This window comes from Vigna umbellata, chromosome 8, assembly GCF_029865625.1.
Source record: "Vigna umbellata cultivar VRB3 chromosome 8, Vumbellata_1.0, whole genome shotgun sequence".
Lineage (NCBI taxonomy): Eukaryota > Viridiplantae > Streptophyta > Magnoliopsida > Fabales > Fabaceae > Vigna > Vigna umbellata.
In genome coordinates, this window is record NC_142172.1 from 32,343,695 (window position 1) to 32,364,146 (window position 20,452).

General features: G+C 29.4%; 1 protein-coding gene across 1 annotated transcript; it reads right to left on the reverse strand.

Annotated features, from left to right (window-relative positions):
• Positions 1-4,480: 4,480 nt before the first annotated feature.
• On the reverse strand, positions 4,481-9,309 carry LOC124820142 (uncharacterized). Its single transcript, XM_088095853.1, has 3 exons — positions 8,798-9,309; positions 5,754-7,245; positions 4,481-5,670 (listed from the first exon to the last, which is right to left on the reverse strand). Exons 1-3 carry the CDS (start codon positions 9,060-9,062, stop codon positions 5,445-5,447), a joined length of 1,983 nt encoding a protein of 660 aa, XP_087951979.1. The 5' UTR covers positions 9,063-9,309; the 3' UTR covers positions 4,481-5,444.
• Positions 9,310-20,452: the final 11,143 nt, after the last annotated feature.

Here is a 20,452-nt window from a genome sequence, read left to right on the forward strand (position 1 = left end):
CCTTGCATTTAAGAATATGTTGCATGATATGATTAAGCCAATTAATGGATATGTTATTTTTTAGCACCCATATCGTAAAAGTATCTTCTTGCAATATTGAAACGTGGATTCAATATATGTACCACCACATAATGAAGAAGTTTATCATCTATGTTAAGAGAACCAACAGGATACCTAATGGGAAGTATCTTTTAAAACTTAGACTTGGAACAAGATACCTAATGGAACTAGCATCTTGGATGAAGTTTGACCCATTAGTTGTCTTAAACCCTAGACCTTGAAGTGGGTTTTCTTATTAAGTGTTCAAATGATTGTTTTTTGGTGAGGAACCTAGGCTCTTTCACCTAAGGGATTAGGGTTTGAGAGTTCTTGTGTGTTGACTTTAGTGTTTAGATGGATAGGAGATGAGTTTGCTTGTGCGCAAGAGTGAAGCCCGTGAAATCTACCTCCAATAATGATGTTTCATACCATTTCTAACCCTTTTTCATTCCTAAGTGTCTTCAACTTCCAAAGTCCAACCTTTATTCTTTATTAATTTGTTTTCTTGCACATAATCTTTGATTCACGAACTACTATTTAATTTAGATGAATTATTATTTGTATGCTTATTTAGTATTACGTAAGTTTCTTGGAACCGATAATTGGTCTTACCATTTTATATTACTTAAACGATTCGGTATGCTTGTCCAGAAATTAACAACCAACCCATTTTTGCCTATATTAATTTAAAGTTTTTGGATGTAATTAGAGCTGTCAAAATGGGTAACCCGGCTCGACCCAGCCCGACCCACCACGGGTCGGTCACTTAGTGAACCAACCCAACCCGACTCACTTATTAGCGAGCTGAAAAAATTTGAATCCGGCTCGACCCACCACGGGTTGGCGGGTTAAACGGGTTGGCTCACTAACTCACTTAATTATAAATTTTTTTTCAAATAAACAAAATTATATATTTTTTAATTCAAATCTAAATAAATTTCACTCTAAAATGATGTTAAACTCCAAAGACAATTCAAAATAAAAAAATAAAATACAATCCAAGCGTAATCCAAAAATAAGCACAAAAGACGAACAAATAAGTTTTTAATATTGATAATTTTGGTATTACTTGTCCATTTATAATATTAAAGACTTGAATAGATAAATCTATAATATTTTCCTCTCTTGAAACATCTTTTTTTATCCCATATACAATATAATAAAAAAAATGTTAACTAATAATATTGAAACACAAAATAATAAATAATTAAGTTAAATTTGGTGGGTTGGTGAGCCAACCCGGCTCACCACGCCGGGTACTAAGTGAGCCAGGTTGAAAACTAACCTGCATAAAAAATTTACATTTTTTTCAAACCCAACCCGTGGTGAGCCGGGTTGTCTCGCGAGTTGCAACTCATTTTGACGACGCTAGATGTAATGATGTATGTTACCAAATATAGACTATTCTTGTTAAATTGCAGTGCCACTTTTAAAATTGCATAACCTATTGTGTTTGTGAATGTCCTAAAACCCTTCATGTTGATGTTAAAATATCAATCATAAACCCTTTTTAAAATCCTCAACAATAATTGAAAGTGATCACTATTTTCTTATATTTAGGAATTGATGTGAAAAATAAAAAATATCGTAGTTACGAGCGGTTGAAGTTTCTTCTCCACCTTCTCCTATTTCAAAGCTTGTCAAACATCCTTTATTAAAAAAATATGGTAGAAATACTCCAATTCGCTTGCATAGTCCAAATCTTGAATCCATATTAACCAAAGTCATCTTTTGTTGAAATATGCGAGCCAACGGGTCAGGCCACTCTGCTCCATCCCAAACATTGGGCTATAAGTTATGCAGGTTAGTGGACTCAAAATCCTAGCACACTCCGCATTTTTGAGTGTTACTCCCTCCACCACCACACAATGCTTCTTGCACCTCTTCATTCCTCTTTTGCCCTTCCATATTTAATGTGGTAGTTAAAAATTTTAACTTTCTACAATTTCCAACCACTTCATTAATGATTCCCATCAATATATGAATGCATCCCCACACTTCACCACTTTCACGGAAATCAAATTCCTCTTCTTTTCCTTTTCCCTGTAAAAGTTCTTCTTTAAAAATAAAAGAATTCAAAACAAAATCAATTAACTTTAATTAAATTAATAATAATTAATTCATTAAATAAAACAAAATTAATTTAATTACAAATACATAATTTACTTAAAATATAATTACTTAACTTTAAAAGTATCTAAAAATTAATTTACAAATCAATAAATTAATAAACTAAAAGGTAAAAAAAAAAAAGAATTCGTTCAGTTTTCCATGCTTTCTTTTATTTTATTTTTACAAACACTTCATTTATAAATAAATAATACTACAAAAAATATTAAATTAAAATAAATGTACAAAAATTAACAACCTAAATAAAATAAAATTAATTATTAATTTACAAACCCTAAACCCTAAACAAAAAAACAAGAAAACGAAACCCTAAAGCCTTAACGAATATGGAAGATCCGTTGGACCTTACCCAAAAGGTTGAAAGGCTTCAACGGATATGGGAAATTCGTTGAGCCTTCAACGAATCTCGAGATCTGTCCACAGATATCGAGATCCGTCCACAGATATCGAGATCCGTCCATAGATATCGAGATTCGTTGAAGACTCAACGGATGTCCCATATCCATTGCAGCATGTGGCGTTTCTCTTCTTCGTTTAACACAAAACAGAGATGCATATAGAATCACTAACTTGGATCAGAGACAACAACAAAGGAAGCATCAAACTCCACAACACCATGAAGTCACCATGAATCAAGCAACAACATGAACCCAACACGAACCAAGCAAAGGAAAAGAGAACCTTGACGAAAATGGTAAATTGGGGAAGAGGAAGATGAAAAATTAGGGAAAGAGAAAGAGAAGAATAAGAGAGGGAGAGAGAGTAAGAGTCTGAGGGTGGTGATGTGGTGTGCGGCTGAGTGAATAAGAGAGTAAATATTAGGGTTTTAAAAAAAAAGTTAAAAATGTAAAGGGTAAAAATAAATAAAAATATTTTTAAAATTAAAAATATTTAAAAAGGTGTAGGAAGCAATGTGTGGTGGTGGAGGAAGTAACACTCCACATTTTTCGATACCGACCTACGGGCCGACCCAATTGTCATTTCCGACGAGAACCACATGACCAACACTATGGTCCACACTACTAGCACTGAGGACGTCCACCAACAACACTGACTCCAACAACCATCGATACACCACATCGGAAAGCACACCACCAGTAAGATCGCAAACCAAGAGAAACACCACCAACACATCAAAGCACCAAAACATTTGCTCGAAACCATCACAAAGAACAATAGTACCACCATTGGAACCACCCACCTTCGTAATTGCACCACACCAACATAATTTCAGAAACTCACAACAAATCCTCAAATGGAAAACACAAAACCATAAATACACCTTCAAATACTAACTCATGCATTTATAGTGAATTGAAGCCTTTACCTACCTTCGTCAATGGACGTAAAATCCTTTATCAATGCTTTAGAGAGTCAAATATGTAAATGCATAATGTGTGTATAATATTTCCTCATATTCTCTACATCCAATCGGAATGTCTCAGGCCTTCTCTCCCCCACAAATTCATCTCTCTAAATCATTTCAAATTTGTTGAAACAAACTATCCTTCCACTCGCTTTTCAATCTAGGAAATACCCAAAACAAATACAACATAAATATAAATAAGTTAAAGAAAAATTATTACACATCGTCAAGAGTTTTGGATCTTGGATGCTTTAAATTTGTCATAAATCCATGGAGTCCAAATATACTTAAAGGTGTTAATCTCAACTTGCTCAATATATATTTGAAAGACGCCAATAAATACTCTTTATTGAATATTTTTTTGTTAAATAAATTTTCTATTATAGTATATGTGATTGTGTGATAGTAATGAAATTGCATAAGATTATTTATTTTAAAATATCACTCTTTGATAGTTTATATTTATTTGTAGACTAAAATCATTTTCTTAACATTGAGGATTAAAATTAACTTTAACTTAAAAGAATAAACTTACAAAGGATTAAATCACAATCAACAAGTTTTTTTTTTTTCAAAACCCTTTACAGGCAGGTTTGCTCAGCAACTTCGTACCAAAAGAAAAATTGGACTCAATTTATTTAAGGGGAATGCAAAAAAACGTAACAATATTCCAACTTAATCTATTTGTTAACCAACCATCAAATTCAAGTTCATTGATTAAACCGCTTCTCATAAAAACTTGTGAGCATACAGATTAATAAATTATACTCAGGCAGCTCTATAACAACTTGGTTTCACTCCCCGATGTTAAGCTTATGGAGTCAACATTCACTCAAGTGCTACATCAAAATATTGAAAAGACAAGAATATTTTATTGGAGTAGACAAACTGAACGGGCTTTTGATGCCACAATCAGGACTCACTTAAAAGCAAAAAAAAAAAAAAAATTACAATAATAAGACTTCGTTAAAACGATATATACTTTACAGAAAGCATACGTTCAGATAAATATGATATACTGTGTTTATACACAAAGTTCCTAGCATTGAAAGAAAATGGAATGCAGCAGGAGCAGAGATCTATTCCCAACGGAATGGCCAAAGTTCCCAATTATGATTTGAGAATTATGCCAAAAGCCAACTCCAAGCAAAGTATGAACATTAAAAATCACAACTCTACAAGCACTATCTACTCAAGAGATATAGAAATCATTCTGGTTCCACGATCGTTGATCATTTCCAAAAGCTCCATGTAGTGAATTTTATTGATAGTGAAAATCCTCCAGAAACATGCCCTGTGCATGGGTCAATATGGTATTTTTTTTGGATCGACGGTCAATATAGTAAGTCATGAGCTTCAAGGATAACCAGTAAACATGATAATACAACAGTTTCTGAAGTGCATTCCACATTCCCTGAACAATGAATATGATTTGATAGACCCTTTCCCAGGTGATAAACCAACACAATGGATTCCGGTAGCTTGCCTGAAGATTGACAAACTTCCACTAATGCATAGTTCGGTCATTATCCTAGACGCAACTTAGGAGGCATAAGTCAAAGGATTCACGGGTTCCGTTCAATAAGTCAATATCCAAACAAAGTATGTGGAAAACATAAGTATAAGACAAAGTTTTGAGGAGAGTATTTCCACTGTGATGTATAAGAAACCAGTGGCTGAGAATTTGTAACCTCAGCAACCAGAAGAGACTTTAGGGTTTGTAAGTTTCAAGTTTTAGTTGTGGTCCAAAAGCTAATTTCTTTTGCCCCTTGATCAGAAATGAAGAACCTTACCAATAATCAATTATATCTTAAGCTATAGCATTCACGCTACTTACATACTACAGCTCATTATTACTAACTACCTTTGATTCGCATTACAAAGAGAGGTTGATTCAGATAATTCTGATTCAGATAACTGTTTCATTTTGCCGGCATGCCTTTTCGAATTGTTGGCATCCTACGACCTCTGAATCAGAATTGACCTCAGTAAGGGTGACTTTAAGTGGTTGCCAGCTCAATTGTTGATGCACAATCCATTTTTTAACGGTAATCGCTATGTTCAAAATTTGTAGGACATCACCCAAAGCATGATTTTTCAAGCACATATTCTTAATCACAATACCTGCTTCGTACCTAGGGAAAAGACAAATATATACTTATAATGAGAAGCAGAAAATTTCAGCAGCTAAAAATAAACTAAGTTACAGAATCCTTACTTGCACTGCGTACTCGTTATTGCTAATCTTCCCGAAGAAGTAGATAGAAATTTTTTAATTTCATTCCATGTCTCTTTTGAGTGCTTCTTAGGATTACTAGGGTTTACACACTTCCAAACTTTATCATTCTTACCAACAAACAACCGCAAAGCACCTACTTTTTGCTTCACCACCATCTGCTGCTCAACTGCACTCTCCAGAGCCTTCTTGACATCTGTACTGCGATGCTTGGGATCTCCACATCGAATACAATCCGTTATATTTGACTCAGTTGGCATAATTTTTTCAGTTTTTAGTGTGTTCAAGGCAAGTAAAACAACCCCTATAAGACCTTGGACGTATTCAGAAGGTTTAGGAAATCCTGGAGATCCCCACATACCATTACCAGGAAGATTATTATTACCCACAGTTGCTGATGTAGGTTGGTGTTTTGGACCATGTGAATGGCCACTATACAAATGTTGTGCATTCTGTATCATGTGCCCATGTGGTTCATCAATCGACTTAATAATAGGATTTGAAGAAATACTGCAAGAACTCCGTTTCAAGTCCCCGTTCAAATGTTTAACGGGGTGTGGATCCTGAGCGTTACTAGGATAAATATTACCAACATCTGGCACCTTCGTAAGTGGTGCTGCAGAAAAGCTGGGCCCACAGGTTCTAGTTGGCACTACTGAAGTTGCAAAAGTTTGGGAATTTGGGGAAAATGAACTGCTTGGTGCAAAAGGAGGCTGCAAAGGAAAAGAATTTGATCTTAATGCCTGTGAATGTGGATTTTGATGATTTCCTGGTGGAGTACCATTATTGTCCCGCATTTGATCAGGATTGCCACAAGTAAAATTAGGAGTAGAACCACTTGGGGGAACATTATGGGTAAAATTTGGTGTAGATTCACTTGGGGGAACATTATGGGCAAAATTTGTAGTAGAACCACTTGGGGGAACACTATGGGTATAGTTGCCAGGTCGAGAAGAACTTATATAGCCATAATTTTCTTGAAGTCCAACTGGAGCTGGATTCATGACCTTGGGTCCATTTGGTTTACTTGAATTTTTCCCATTCGTCTTCCCATGATGTCTAGAATCAAGTTGCCTTCCTGTACCAGGAAATTTCTGATTTCCTGTATGAACTTCTGAATAGGATTCCAGATACTGCGGTATCTGAAAGGCATTATGGACTGTACATTGTATGGAGTCAGAAGAGGATCGGATGTCATTATTAGCAATTTGTAGTGATTCACCCTTCGTAAGGGGAGGTCCTCCAGCCAAGAGACTAGTCCAAAGCCACACACTCTTAGCAGCTGCTACTAGGGGTGCAGAAGCTTTCTTAGGCTGTGCAAGAAGAATATTATACCTCCTCAACCGCAGCTGATGAAGAGCATTGGAAAAGTCTCTATCACCAGATATTAATAAGTAATTAGCAGGTGCAGGATTGTCCACAGCCCAGAATAACATGTCAACAAGAATCTTTTTGTCACTTGCATCTTTAACACCTGGCAGTAAAAATATGAAATCATTAATTACACGAATTCATTATTTGAAGTTCACCATTATCAGGAAAGCAGACAGATTTGTAACAAATTATCCCGAGAGGCTCCTAACAAGGTTCTTCAACAGAGAAGACTAACAAATTAGTAAACTCGTTGACAACCCCTTCTCATGATCATTATAAATTGATTGTCACCTCAGAGGTTCATAACATAATATCAACTTACTTCAACAGAGAAGACTAACAAATCAGTAAACCATTGATAGGAGTGGGCATGGATTGGATATTTAAAGATGCAACCCACATCCAATATAGATCCAAATATGTAAATCTGATTTCAAATCCAAATCTACTTATTGTGCAAAACTAGTTTGGAATTTTTTAAAGTCCAAATCCAAATATTTAGATCAAGTTGTAAATCCAGATCCAAATATTTGAATCAATTAATCAGGAAATCCAAATTCATTTCTAATTTCTAATGAAACTTAACTTTTTTATAAATCTATATTTTAAAAATAAAATAACTATTTCATCTAATACACAAATATATAAAAAAGTTAAATAATATATAAAATAATAAAAAATTTAATAATATTATAATTTAATAATATTAAAAATTAAATATAATATATTATATAAATTTCAAAAGTCAAGTCATCTCAAGTTGTGGTAATTTCACTTTTAAATACTTTTTACATCACACAAGTAGTTATAATTTGATACTACTTCAGTTCATCTACAGTAAAGTCAAGTCGCTTCACAAGTTCACACGGTCTGTGTGGGTATTTCTTTAAAACTTGTACCGTCAAATTACATCAATGGTGAAAAAACCGTATTATGATTATAAATAGACTGTCGCGCCATAGGCTTCTCCAATCCCATATTTAATGTCTTGTTTGGTACCAACAAAATAGGAACGGGAGGATGAAAATAGGAGTGAAAAGAATATCAGTTGTTTGATAAGATCCACAAGAACCATATTCCCCTTTATTTCTCACTATTTCCATTCATTTTTTAAAAATTTCTATCTTTATTACTTTTGGCTCTACCAACATGGTCCTAAAAGATAAGCATGATTGAACACCAAGAAAATCAAACAAACTAATATGGCAGAGAATTCAACAACTGTTAGTTATAAGCGAAAGTACAGAGTCAAACTCTTCTCTCATTTATTTCTTTTTTTCTTATAGTACAAAAAATATAACTTTTAATTGATCTGATATAAATGGAGTCGTTTGATCATGGAATCTAGTAAAAGTTCCTTAAGTTTATTCAAGGCTAGGTTACTGGAAACATAAGAGTAATGCATCCTCCTTCCTGAACCGGAGTAGACAAGTCACAAAATCGATAATAATGATGATGATGATAAGCATAAGAAACAAAACCTATGCTAACAAGTAAGTTAGTTCAGGTTCTGTTAACAGTGAAATTCGAGATCAATCATTTTGAAGGAATTGAATAGAATATTTGGATTGTCAGGGAAAAAAACCCGAGTCAAAGCGATATAGGCAAGCAAGTCAAGTTTGGGGGTTGGATAGAGATAAAAAATGGATTACCGGCGGGGACATGGTTGAGGGAGATGCCGGTGCTGGAGAGGGCATGTTGGACGGAGGCAGTGATACCAGTGGTGTCACCGTAAGCAGAGATGGAAACGGGGCCGCAATAATTCATCCGAACGAGAGCGGAGCTTATATTCTGCGCGATGGCGTGGGGATCGCACCCTTTGGGCACTTGACAGTTCTCTATGTCCCACCAAACCGAAGTCTTGACCAACGAGTATTGTGCCTCCGCAACTGCCGTCGCCGCTCCGCCTTCGCCCATCTTACTGGTTCTGGAACCTTCCTTTAAGTCTACAGTTAGATGAAGTGAAGTGAACCTTAACTTGTCGCTCCAGTTACATTGTGGAAGAGAATATATCTGGTTGGGGGATTTATGGGGAGGGAAGGCGTGTAATTTGACGTGCTTGCCCTTTTAGTTTGGAATACTTAGGAAAGAAGGAGAGAAGAAAAGAGTGTGGTTGGAAAACAATGGAATGGACTTGACTTCGAGGAGTGGGTTCTTCCAGGTTAGCTTCGATGTGGGACATTGTCTTTCTAATTTTTTATTTTTTCCTTCAACATTTTCTTCTTTTTTAATCCCTTCTTGGAGAAGCTCTTCTATCATGACGTTCAAAGTTTGTGTCTTTCTTTTTCAATGGTGTGGTAGGTGCCTCGCTGATGGTGGAATAATTGTACTTTTTAGTTTATAAAATGACAATTGTGTTAAATTTTATTTTTCTTATATTAGTGTGATTGTTTCTTCATATTTTGGTAGAGTGTGAGGACAAGGGATACGCATAATCATGAGTAACATATAAAGGATGAGAAATCGCAGTGATTTCAATGTGTGGTTGAGTAAGAAACGAAAAACAAAATTTAAAATGTTCATTATAGTATACTAGTCATGCATGTAAAATAATTTTTATTAAATATAAAAGTAACTAACTTCTATAATTATTTTATTATATAAATAACTATAAATCGTTATTTAAATTTTAAAAAATATTTATTACAAAAATTATTATGAATAGTTATTTTTATTTAAAAAGGTGGTTATTAAAAGATAAAATTGGAAAAAATATGTACATAGAAATTTTCTTTATATTATAATAGTATATATACTTTTAAAATTTTCTTTTCTTCTCTATATTTTTATCTTTTTTATTAAAAATATATTTATAGAGATAAATAAGATCATCACAAAAGTATTTTTAAGCATAATAAACACTGGTTATAAAAAATTGTAATTTATATTTTATAAATTAATTTAACCAATTCATAATTTAATTAAATTGTTTATTGTTACTTTTTATAATTTAATATATTTTTTTGTTATTTATAACTTTTGTCAAATCTCATGAATGTAAAAAAAATTTAAATTAAAAAGAGAATTTTCACTCTCATGTTCATTTATCGAATTCTTTTTAATTATTTATCGAATTCTTTTTTTTCTTAATTATGATCTTTTCCTGAGAAGGCATTGGAGAACTCATCACACTAACGTCATAAAGAGTTGTGAGAGGGTAAGTGAAAAAAAAATTCATTTTTAAATCAGTTTTGAATTATATGCAATTGTCTTTTTTCCCTCTTGTATGTGTTGTTAGAGCTTCCTTAGGGTTTTTCTTTTTTATTTTGGTTCTAAGGGAGTTTTGGACTAATTTGAGTTATTATTTATTATAATTCTAGATCTAAATAAGAGGTCGAGACTAGGTGTTTTTTTTGGAGAAAGAGAAAGTGTCAATAAGAAGGTAATAAGGGAAACTAATTGTTTGGAAGGATTGCTTGAATTGTTGGTCTAAAATTGCATGATTAGATGTTATAAACTATGTTTTGTGATCGAGGTTGTAAATAAACAATATTGGATATTGCATGCGGGGTTTGGGACCTTAAATGTGTATTTTCTTTAGTTCTTGGAATATCACTGTTGCGCAACATGTATGCACTGCTGAGTGTGAATTGCCCAAAACCTCAAACAGAGGCTACTGTCGCAAACACTGCTGAACAATATCACCTATAGTTGAGCATGGGCTCAACAAAAAGCCCCTGGAAGATTGGTGTTAAGCGACACCTTTTGCCATTAGACATTGATGAAGTTAGTGACCCTTGAAAGGAGGGCATTGAGTGGCTTTACCTAATGCTCTGGCACTAAACGATGACTTTGTAACTACTTTCGTTCTTTGCATAACTTATTGAGATGCTTTAGATCTTTTCATATTTTGAATCCTTGGGATCTCGATTGAGGAAGGATTGAGGGTTTATGCTTAAGTAAGTTACTAGTATTTAATATTATGATGAATATTGTTTGCTTCCAAAAATGGTGATATGTGTATGGTTGTCATTGAGTATTCTTTGAATGTATATATGAAGTTGATATAATTGTCTACAAAAAGATTATAGCCTAGAAATTGCATAATTATCCATGTACCTTGTGATTATAGGCGTGATTTAAACTATTAAGAAAATATGTTATTTGTGTGAGGATCATGAATAAGGGAGGATCAAAGAACAAATGTAATTATATTTTATGAATGATGAGTTGAGTTATATGAGAAATATGATGGAAATATTGGATGGTTATATTACAAATAATGAAAATTAACGATAAACTTACGAAAAGTATTTCAATGTGATAAGTGCATAAATTAATTGTATAAACTGCTTAGTGTGTAATGTTATATTCTTTCTAAGGAAGAAGAGTATAACTTGATACGATTAGTGTGATGAAATTGCTAAGGACGTTCCTTGAAGTTGTCCTTAGGATCTACTAAACTCTCATACTTATATAGAGAATGAGATTTTTATGGTGAAAAGTGTTGAAGGTTCCTATAGTTATTTAAAAATCATGAATTCCTTCTCCATTAAGTTATAGTGAATTAACCTTATGGAAAGGTTTGTGGAGTAGTAAATTTTGGGCTAATTAGTCTTGATTATCATATTACAAAATGTGAAAATTTTATGGAAAGTTACTATGGGTGCTTAACTTCTAGCGTTTGAGAAATTGCATCAACCCAGACTAGTAATGTATTTAGTCTTATGTCTATAAAGGTATGACGATATGATCATGTGATATAATGAAAATTAAATGTTAATTATAAATTGTGTTGTGTATTTCTCTAGTTCGTGTTGTGCATTTCTTTTCTTTTGAAATGACTATTTTTGGCACGTGAATGTTCAAATAAAAGAAATCAATAGATGTAGCATAGTCTTTGGAAATGAGTTGTGTCCTTATCTCTTGTGTGGAATGTATTTAATATGAAATAGTAGTGTTATGACTTCTATCAACTTTGTAAATACTAAAGAGTATATATGTTTAAATTATCGGTTGTTACAATTTTATTTTATTTATTTTGATATTATAAACATAAATAATTATTATAATACTTTTAATATTCAATGGAATATTTTAACTTTTATACAGTTTACTTTTAATAATTAACAAATATTTCATTGAGTGAAAATTATACAGCCAAAAAGTTATTAAAAAGTTAGCAAAATAGTAGTTTAATTGAAGAAATTAAAATTTCAAATTTTAAAAAAATAATAATTAATACTTATTAGATAAATTTATTTAAACAAACATATATCTATATGTTTTAAAAATAAATAAAAGTGCTAAGTATAATAAAAATTTCAATATTTTAAAAAAATAAATTATAATTACACAATGATATCTTTCTTAAAACATAAATTATATTATATTAGTTGTTCCTACCTAACCCAATAGATATACCAAAAAACACGATCTAGAAAGGTCGATTAAATCTTTTCATTATGGATTAGCCCAAACCTATGTTTGTTGGAACAACATCCACATATCATAATTAATCTCGCCAGTTTATTATCATGGTTATTATTTATGATGAGGTATCATTATGTTATTATTAACTACATTATTACTTGAGGTAAGTGTTATTTCAATAGCAAAATAAGCCCACAACTCATGTTGATCCTATAAATACAACTAAAAGAATACTCACTTCATAATCATCGAAAGGACTTGGAGAACCCATTACACCAATATCATAAAGAGTTGTAGAAGGATAAGTGAAATTTGTGTTTCTCATCTTTGAACCAATTTTGAATTATATGCAATTGTCTTTTTTTCTTCTTGCATGTGTTGATAGAGCTTTCTTATGGTTTTCTTTTTTATTTTTGTTATAAGGAAGTTTTGGATCACTAAATTGAGGTTTTATTTATTATTATTATGTATCTAAATAAGAGGTTATAAACTATGTTTTGTGATTGAAGTTGTAAATAAACAAGATTAGATATTGCATATGAGGTTTAGGACCTCAAATGTGTATTTTCTTTAGTTCCTGGAACATTACTGCTACGTAGCTGATAACAATTTACTTTACGTGTTTTTATGTGTATACTTTCATGAATAAATCATCTCCTTCATAACTTTTACCTTTTTATGTCCCAAGTTTAGTGTGTTTTTATATTTTCTTGTGTTTTAATTAATATATGCTTCTTTTACCAATAATTTCTCTTTGAGTGTGAGATAAGGAAATAGGTAGCAATTCTGGTGGAGAAAAACAATCTGGAACTCAAGAAAGCATGATTGGACAAGAAATAATAATTTTTAGACAAATAGCCACTTTAGGGGCTCTAGAATCGCACTGCAAACATGAAGAAAAGATTCACCTGTAGGGTTATATTGTCATGGACCGCCCACGAACAACCAAAAAATCACCATTGGGCGCCAAGCTGACTTGCTAGGCGAGTTTGAGAGCTTAAACCTATAATATTCGAGTCGTTGGGCACAAAAATGGCTTATCTCTTCAATCTGTAAAACCTTAAGTTCTCCATCATGGAAGATTATTCTTATTTGTTGAGATTAGTTGTAAAACATGGAAATCTTGTGTAATTTTGTGCTATTAATGTTATATGTTTTTCTAACTCATGTTAGTATTCAATTTCCATGCTTACTGCTTAATGTGGATTGTTCTCATGCTTGATTTATAATTCTTGATGTGTTGAAAAATGTCTCTAGAATCTAGACTTTAAATTAAATAGTACTTTTAGACTCTTGAACTTAATGCATGGTTGCTTGTTGTGAATTAAAGGAATTAGAACTTAATGAGTTTTCATAGGCTCAAAGGTTGTAGGGGTAGGAGTTGAGTTGATTTTGGCACGAATATGGAATTGAAATGTTTGTGAATGTATGAGAGTGAAGTGGATGAACTCTAGTTTTAACAAATTGTAAATACTTTGTGTTACATTTCCTTGCACACTAATTGTTTGATGAAAATATCAAAAAGAGTTTCTTGTGTTTTGTGAACTTTATGTTCTAATTGAGTTAGAGTACTAGATTTGTTGAGTGTTGCACAAGTTCCTCGAGAGATAATGATATTTATTACTTGCTACGCTGCGACCAATGCACTTGTCGTTGGTTTTGCAACCAACAGCAGCTCGTATGCACTGCTGAGCATGAATTGCACAAAACCTCAAACAGAGACTATTGCCACAAGCACCATTAAGCAGTATCACCTACAATTGAGCATGAGTTCAATAGAAAACCCCTAGAATACTGGTATTGGGCAACACATTTTTCCGTTGGACATTGATGAAGTCAGTGACCCTTGGAAGTAGGGCATTGAGCGGCGTTACTTGACGCTTTGGCGTTAAATAGTGACTTTGTGACTACTTGCATTATATGCATAACTTATTGAGATGCTTTGGTTCTTTTCATGTTTTATATAATATCGAGCGTCTATGTTTCAATAAGTGAAAATTTATTATTAATTTTTATATATGATTTTAGATAGATGAATTATTTTAATAACTTTGTTTATTGAGATTTTTGGTATTTTTATGTTATATGAAAATGATTGTCGATATATATATATATATATATATATGTGTGAGAATGATGTGAATTTGTAGTCACATGTATGTTATGGGTTTTGAATTATTATTTAACAAATATTCTCTTATTACAATATAGATAATCTAAGTTACATAAATTAGGATATCAAGTAATAAAAAACAGATAATGAAGTTCTTACTATGACAGTGTAAATGTACAACTTAAGTTGTATTGAACTTATTTTATCCTTTCTTTCATATTTATCTAAGTATTAAATATTAGATCAAATATTAATCTCTAATAGAACAAACATAATATATGTATTAGGTATTATAAAAATTGATATTATGCTTACTGAATAATGTTGGTGTATAAATTCATGTATGGTTATTGTATGTTGGATTTTGAATGAAAATAAATTATTATAACTTATTAATCAAAAATATATATATTCTTAAGTTAAAAATTTGTGTCAATAACTTATTTTTACATGTCTTATTTATATATTGTGAATTGCCATGACTGGAATAGATACATAAGCGTACAACTGCACAGACAACATTTGGAAGATCATAAAATATAATTTATTTTACTTTATTTTACCCATTCTTATATAAGTTTTGGTATATGTATATATTTTATGTATTTTATATTGTATCATTTATTATTGTTATACATTTATAGTGTATATTTTATGTATTTTATCTATTTTAAGTTGTGTTATTTATTGTTATAAGTTTTGTACAAATTCTTTAATGAAAAATTTAGTATTATATATATATATATATATATATATATATATATATATATTAAGTTCTCCAAATAGATTAAGAAAATATTTTTCTAACTAGTTTATTACAATAACTTACTTGTATCTAGGCATAACAAATAATTTGTTCACGTGAGATTATTTGAACTTGTTCTCATTTTGACTAGAAAATTTCTCGTTGACTAGGTATGAATATGACATTTCATCTCATTTTCATACTTGTCATAATATTTATTTTTACCCTTATTTTTGTCGAGTTTAAATTATTAAAATATTAATAGTCATATTTAGATAAAAAGAGGTTCATTTTAAAGTCTTTTGAAGTGAATATTCACATCTAGATAACTTAATTATCTTAATGCCGAGTGTAAATCTTCATTAGATTTTCTTAATCAAACATTAACATAAATAGCTTGTATTCTAAAATTGACAAGATGAACTCTTATCAATTACTCATATTTTTCCTTCTTTTCTTACAATAATTTAATTTCAATTTTATAGTTCAAATTGTAATTAAATTGTCAATCAAATGCAGAATGATTACATACTTAATTGAGGTATATTTCCTTATTATTATGATTTTATGGAATATATACAAAATTTAAAAAGTGAAACTAATAATGATAAATGTTAAATTTTATGAAAACATCCATGTATTATTGTATCATAGTTGATCGAAATCATCTCGTTAATATAGAATAACATCATGTTAACAGAAGCATTTCGATTGTAATGACTTGACAATTTAAGACAAAGTCATATCAACATAGACATCTCAACCATGATAATAACATACTATAACTTTAGTTGAAGACACAAATGAAAAACAAACATAACTGATAAAGAGATTAAGACATAAGATGGATTAGGAAAACCCTAAACAACTTAAAACCTAGGTGATATAGGCCTAACCAAATAAAAGCCCATAAAACCATTATGAATAGCATTTTTTACAAGTTAATTATTGTATATTTATTGTAACATTTATTAGAAAGTGTTTTTGTTGGCACTGCCTTCACTCATAACCTTAAAAACATCTTTACCTAATATATTTTAGACCACTTTTGTTCTTAGAGAAAAATATCTCAAATTAAAGAAAAAACATTCAGAAGTGTACTCATTGGACCTTTCTAAATATATATCATTCATGTAATATATATATATATATATATATATATATATATATATATATATATATATATATATATATATATATATATATATATATATATATATACTTCATTTTAAAGTCTAAAAGCTGTTAAACACCACTTGGAGATTACTATAATGATGGATCAAATTAGTTTTAACTTTTAATTCGTTTTGATTTTTCTATTTTTTTAATTCAATTGAGTTTGTATTTAAAAATAAACTCAATTGAATCCTATTTTTCTAAATAGAGAAAAAACCAAATATGATCCATTCCCATTAGGTTGAGCAAAATTAACGTAATTATACTAAACTAATGATTATCTATACTATATTAACCTATAAAAACTAAACTATTTTTACTAAAAACTAAATAATGTCATTTTATGTTTCAATTTCTAAAAAGTGAACTTTTATATTTGCACTACAGTCAACGGCATAAATTGTCTCTTTTATATTTCTCTTCCATCCTTTACCGTAAAGCATTTTCTCATCACATTTTTTTTTTCAATTACATATTCACTACTGTCACAAGATTTTCACAAAGATTTATATATATATATATATATATATATATATATATATATATATATATATATATATATATATGGATAAATAAATAAACTAATATTTTCTTAAAGCTTTTTAAAAAGTTAACATTTATTATAATAGTTATTAAAATAAAATAATATTATTAAATTTATACTAAAATTGATTATATTTTTTAAAAGAATTAAATTTTATTAAATTGTAATTATATTACAAGAACGGATAATTATTTTGTAAATTAATAAAATTAATTATATTTGTAAAAATAAAAAGATAAAAATGTGTATATGAAAAAACCGTTATAAAATATTATATATATATATATATATATATATATATATATATATATATATATATATATATATAAGTGTATATAAAACTTTATGGTGACTTTTTTTCTCTTTAAAATAAGTAAATAAAAACAATTTTAGGATAAATGTCCAAATAAAAATATTTCAAATCACGCTAAAACAAAAATATTTTTTAGAAACACAGATTTTAATCTATATATAAACAAATTTATATAAACAAAGATATGTAATTACATATTTTATTTAAGAGTACATTTTTTGTAATTACTTAATGGTTGAATATCAATTTTAATATAGTTATTAATTAACTATAAGTTCAGTTTTTAAAAATTGAACTCTAAATTAGTATAGTTCAATTATTGTCTTAAATATTTTAGTTTTTAAAAATTGAACTCTAAATTTACCTTTTTAGTATAATATAGTTAATTATAGTTTAATATAGTTTAGTTTAATATGGTCATTCTTAATCTCCAATCATATAAACATATTTTAAACATATTTTAAGTTTTCAACAGAAAAAGGTAAATTCTTCAAATCTAAATTTTAAATTTCATATAAGATTTGAAAAAAATTAATAGATGAGGACAAAAGGTCATGATTTGGTTGAATTTTTTTTTCTTCATAAATTCATACCTACATTCAGGCTTGGTTTGGGTCGAACACATCTTAAAATGGGCTCCACATTCGGCTGTTTTTTCCTATACCTCTCTTTTTTCTTTTTGCAGCCCCTAAAATCCATAAATTCAAAAATTTTTCTTATTAAAATTATAATAAAAAATCTATTACCTCCGCACTTCTATTTTTCCAATACATTTTTAGACATAAACTCGTATTTTTTAAAATGTATAAAATGCATAAAAAAAATGTGCATTCAATAAAATACTTTTGGATATGAAAATATTTTCCAAAATATATATTCCCTAATATAAATCCCAAAATATATTTCAGATCCATGAATATATTTTGAAATATATTCTGGAAATGTAGTAAAAAATTTATTTCACGTACCTGCATTATTTTTCCTTCGTGTTCTGTAATCCACTAGATATACCAGGGCATCAACTTTTTTTCTTAAAAAAACTCTAAACAGTTTCTTACACCATGTGACTTTTCGTTTATTTTATATAAATCAAATTTCATCAATTTAATCATCTGAAAGATCATGGTTCCAAACTTTGGATAAATGGATAGTTATATTTACCTAACTTAAAAAAAAAAACTTGTAATCCACTTATGTTTTAAAACATTAAATTTATTTAAATTTTATAAAAAGTTGTAAACATGATATCCTTATTATTTAATAGGGTGTAACTCTGACTTAATATTTATTATTGAACAATTGATACACCTTATAAAAATTTAATAATTATTAAGTCACATGATAATAATTTAAAATATTTAAAGTTAAATTATCTACCGTTTTAAATATATGGTATAAACTATCTATATTATTAAATATTTGTCTAAATTACCCACAAATTAAAAGATATAGTTTAAATTATCAACAGTACAATGGTTGTCTAACTATCTATATTTTCTAACTTTGCTTAAAACAAATAAACAACATTTTTGTTATACACTATCCTAAGTATTATTATTTATTATATTGATATTATATATATATATATATATATATATATATATATATATATATATATATATAAAATATAAACTCAAGGAATCAGTTATTTCCTCTACTTCCTCCCCTCCCATGCTCAATACAAACTCCGAGGCTCTGACATGGTTACGAAATCAATTCTCTTTCATCCACAAACAATATTCGTATAGATATAAAACTTAGAGAAATTTGATAATACATAATAAGAATATAATATAATAGTAAAATGGTCATTTATCTTTGTAAATCTTCACAAATTTAGAAGATGAAATTTTGAGTAAATATCACAAATCTATTTTCCTCTTCTCTCAAATGAGCACATTAAAATACGATTTACATTTTAAATTCGTCGCAATAGGTACAAATTTGTACAAACACTGTGTAAAGTAAAAAGACAATTTAATTCCAAAACTTGTTTAAGTAAAATTTTAAAATATATTAAGCATTATATGATATAATTTTTTTTCTTTTGTGAAAAAATGATATCTAAAAAGAAGAGGATGGAGATAATTAAGAAAAGAAAAGAAGTAAAAATAGAAACAAAAGAAAGAAAAAAAAAATTTAAAGTTAACGAATTTTCATCATCTATATTTTTATATCAACAAAATTCTTAAATTTAATATTCAAATTATATTAAAGAAAATTCATATTCACAACTAATAATAAAATATAATAGAGATATCAAAATAAAAAAAAATGATTTTCACAAAAAAAAGTTATAAATAAATTAAAAATGTAAGTAATGAGAAATAAATAAAAGATTATAGAAAAGTATAATTTTTTCACATAATTTCAGAATAAAATATATGAAAGTAGTGACTTAAAAATAATGTTATTTTATAGTTATGTAAAACAATACATGATGTATATCTTTCCTATGAAATTCTTACCAGTGCTATTATATCTTATTTCATTCTATGTGGTTCTATTACACTACATTGATCTTAATGTAAAAATCTTAGCATTTTAAAATTTGTAATTACATTTCATTTCAATTTTTTAAGGGTTAAATATGTTTTTAGTCCCTAAACTATTGGTCATTTCTGGTTTTCGTCCCTCTTTCAAAATAAAGTACAATTTGGTCCTCATTCTTTTCGAAACGTTCGTTTTAGTGTTTAGTTTTCGAGGACTAAAACAAACGTTTCGAAAAGAATGAGGACTAAATTGTATCTTACTTTGAAAGAGGGACGAAAACCAGAAACGGTCAATAGTTTAGGGACTAAAAACATATTTAACCCATTTTTTAAAATTTTAAAAATAACTTTTGTTTTTATCCAAAGTTTTATTCAAAAGCAAAAATCTTAAATTTCACTAAACATTCCCAACAAAATATCCTACAACATTAAATTCTTGAACTTATCAACCTGTCACACGTAGTATAAGCACTCAGTGGCTAAAAATAAGTTTGAATTTGAAAATTCAAATCCTTTAAATGCATTTTCATGGTTCAGTGTGCATTCGGTGT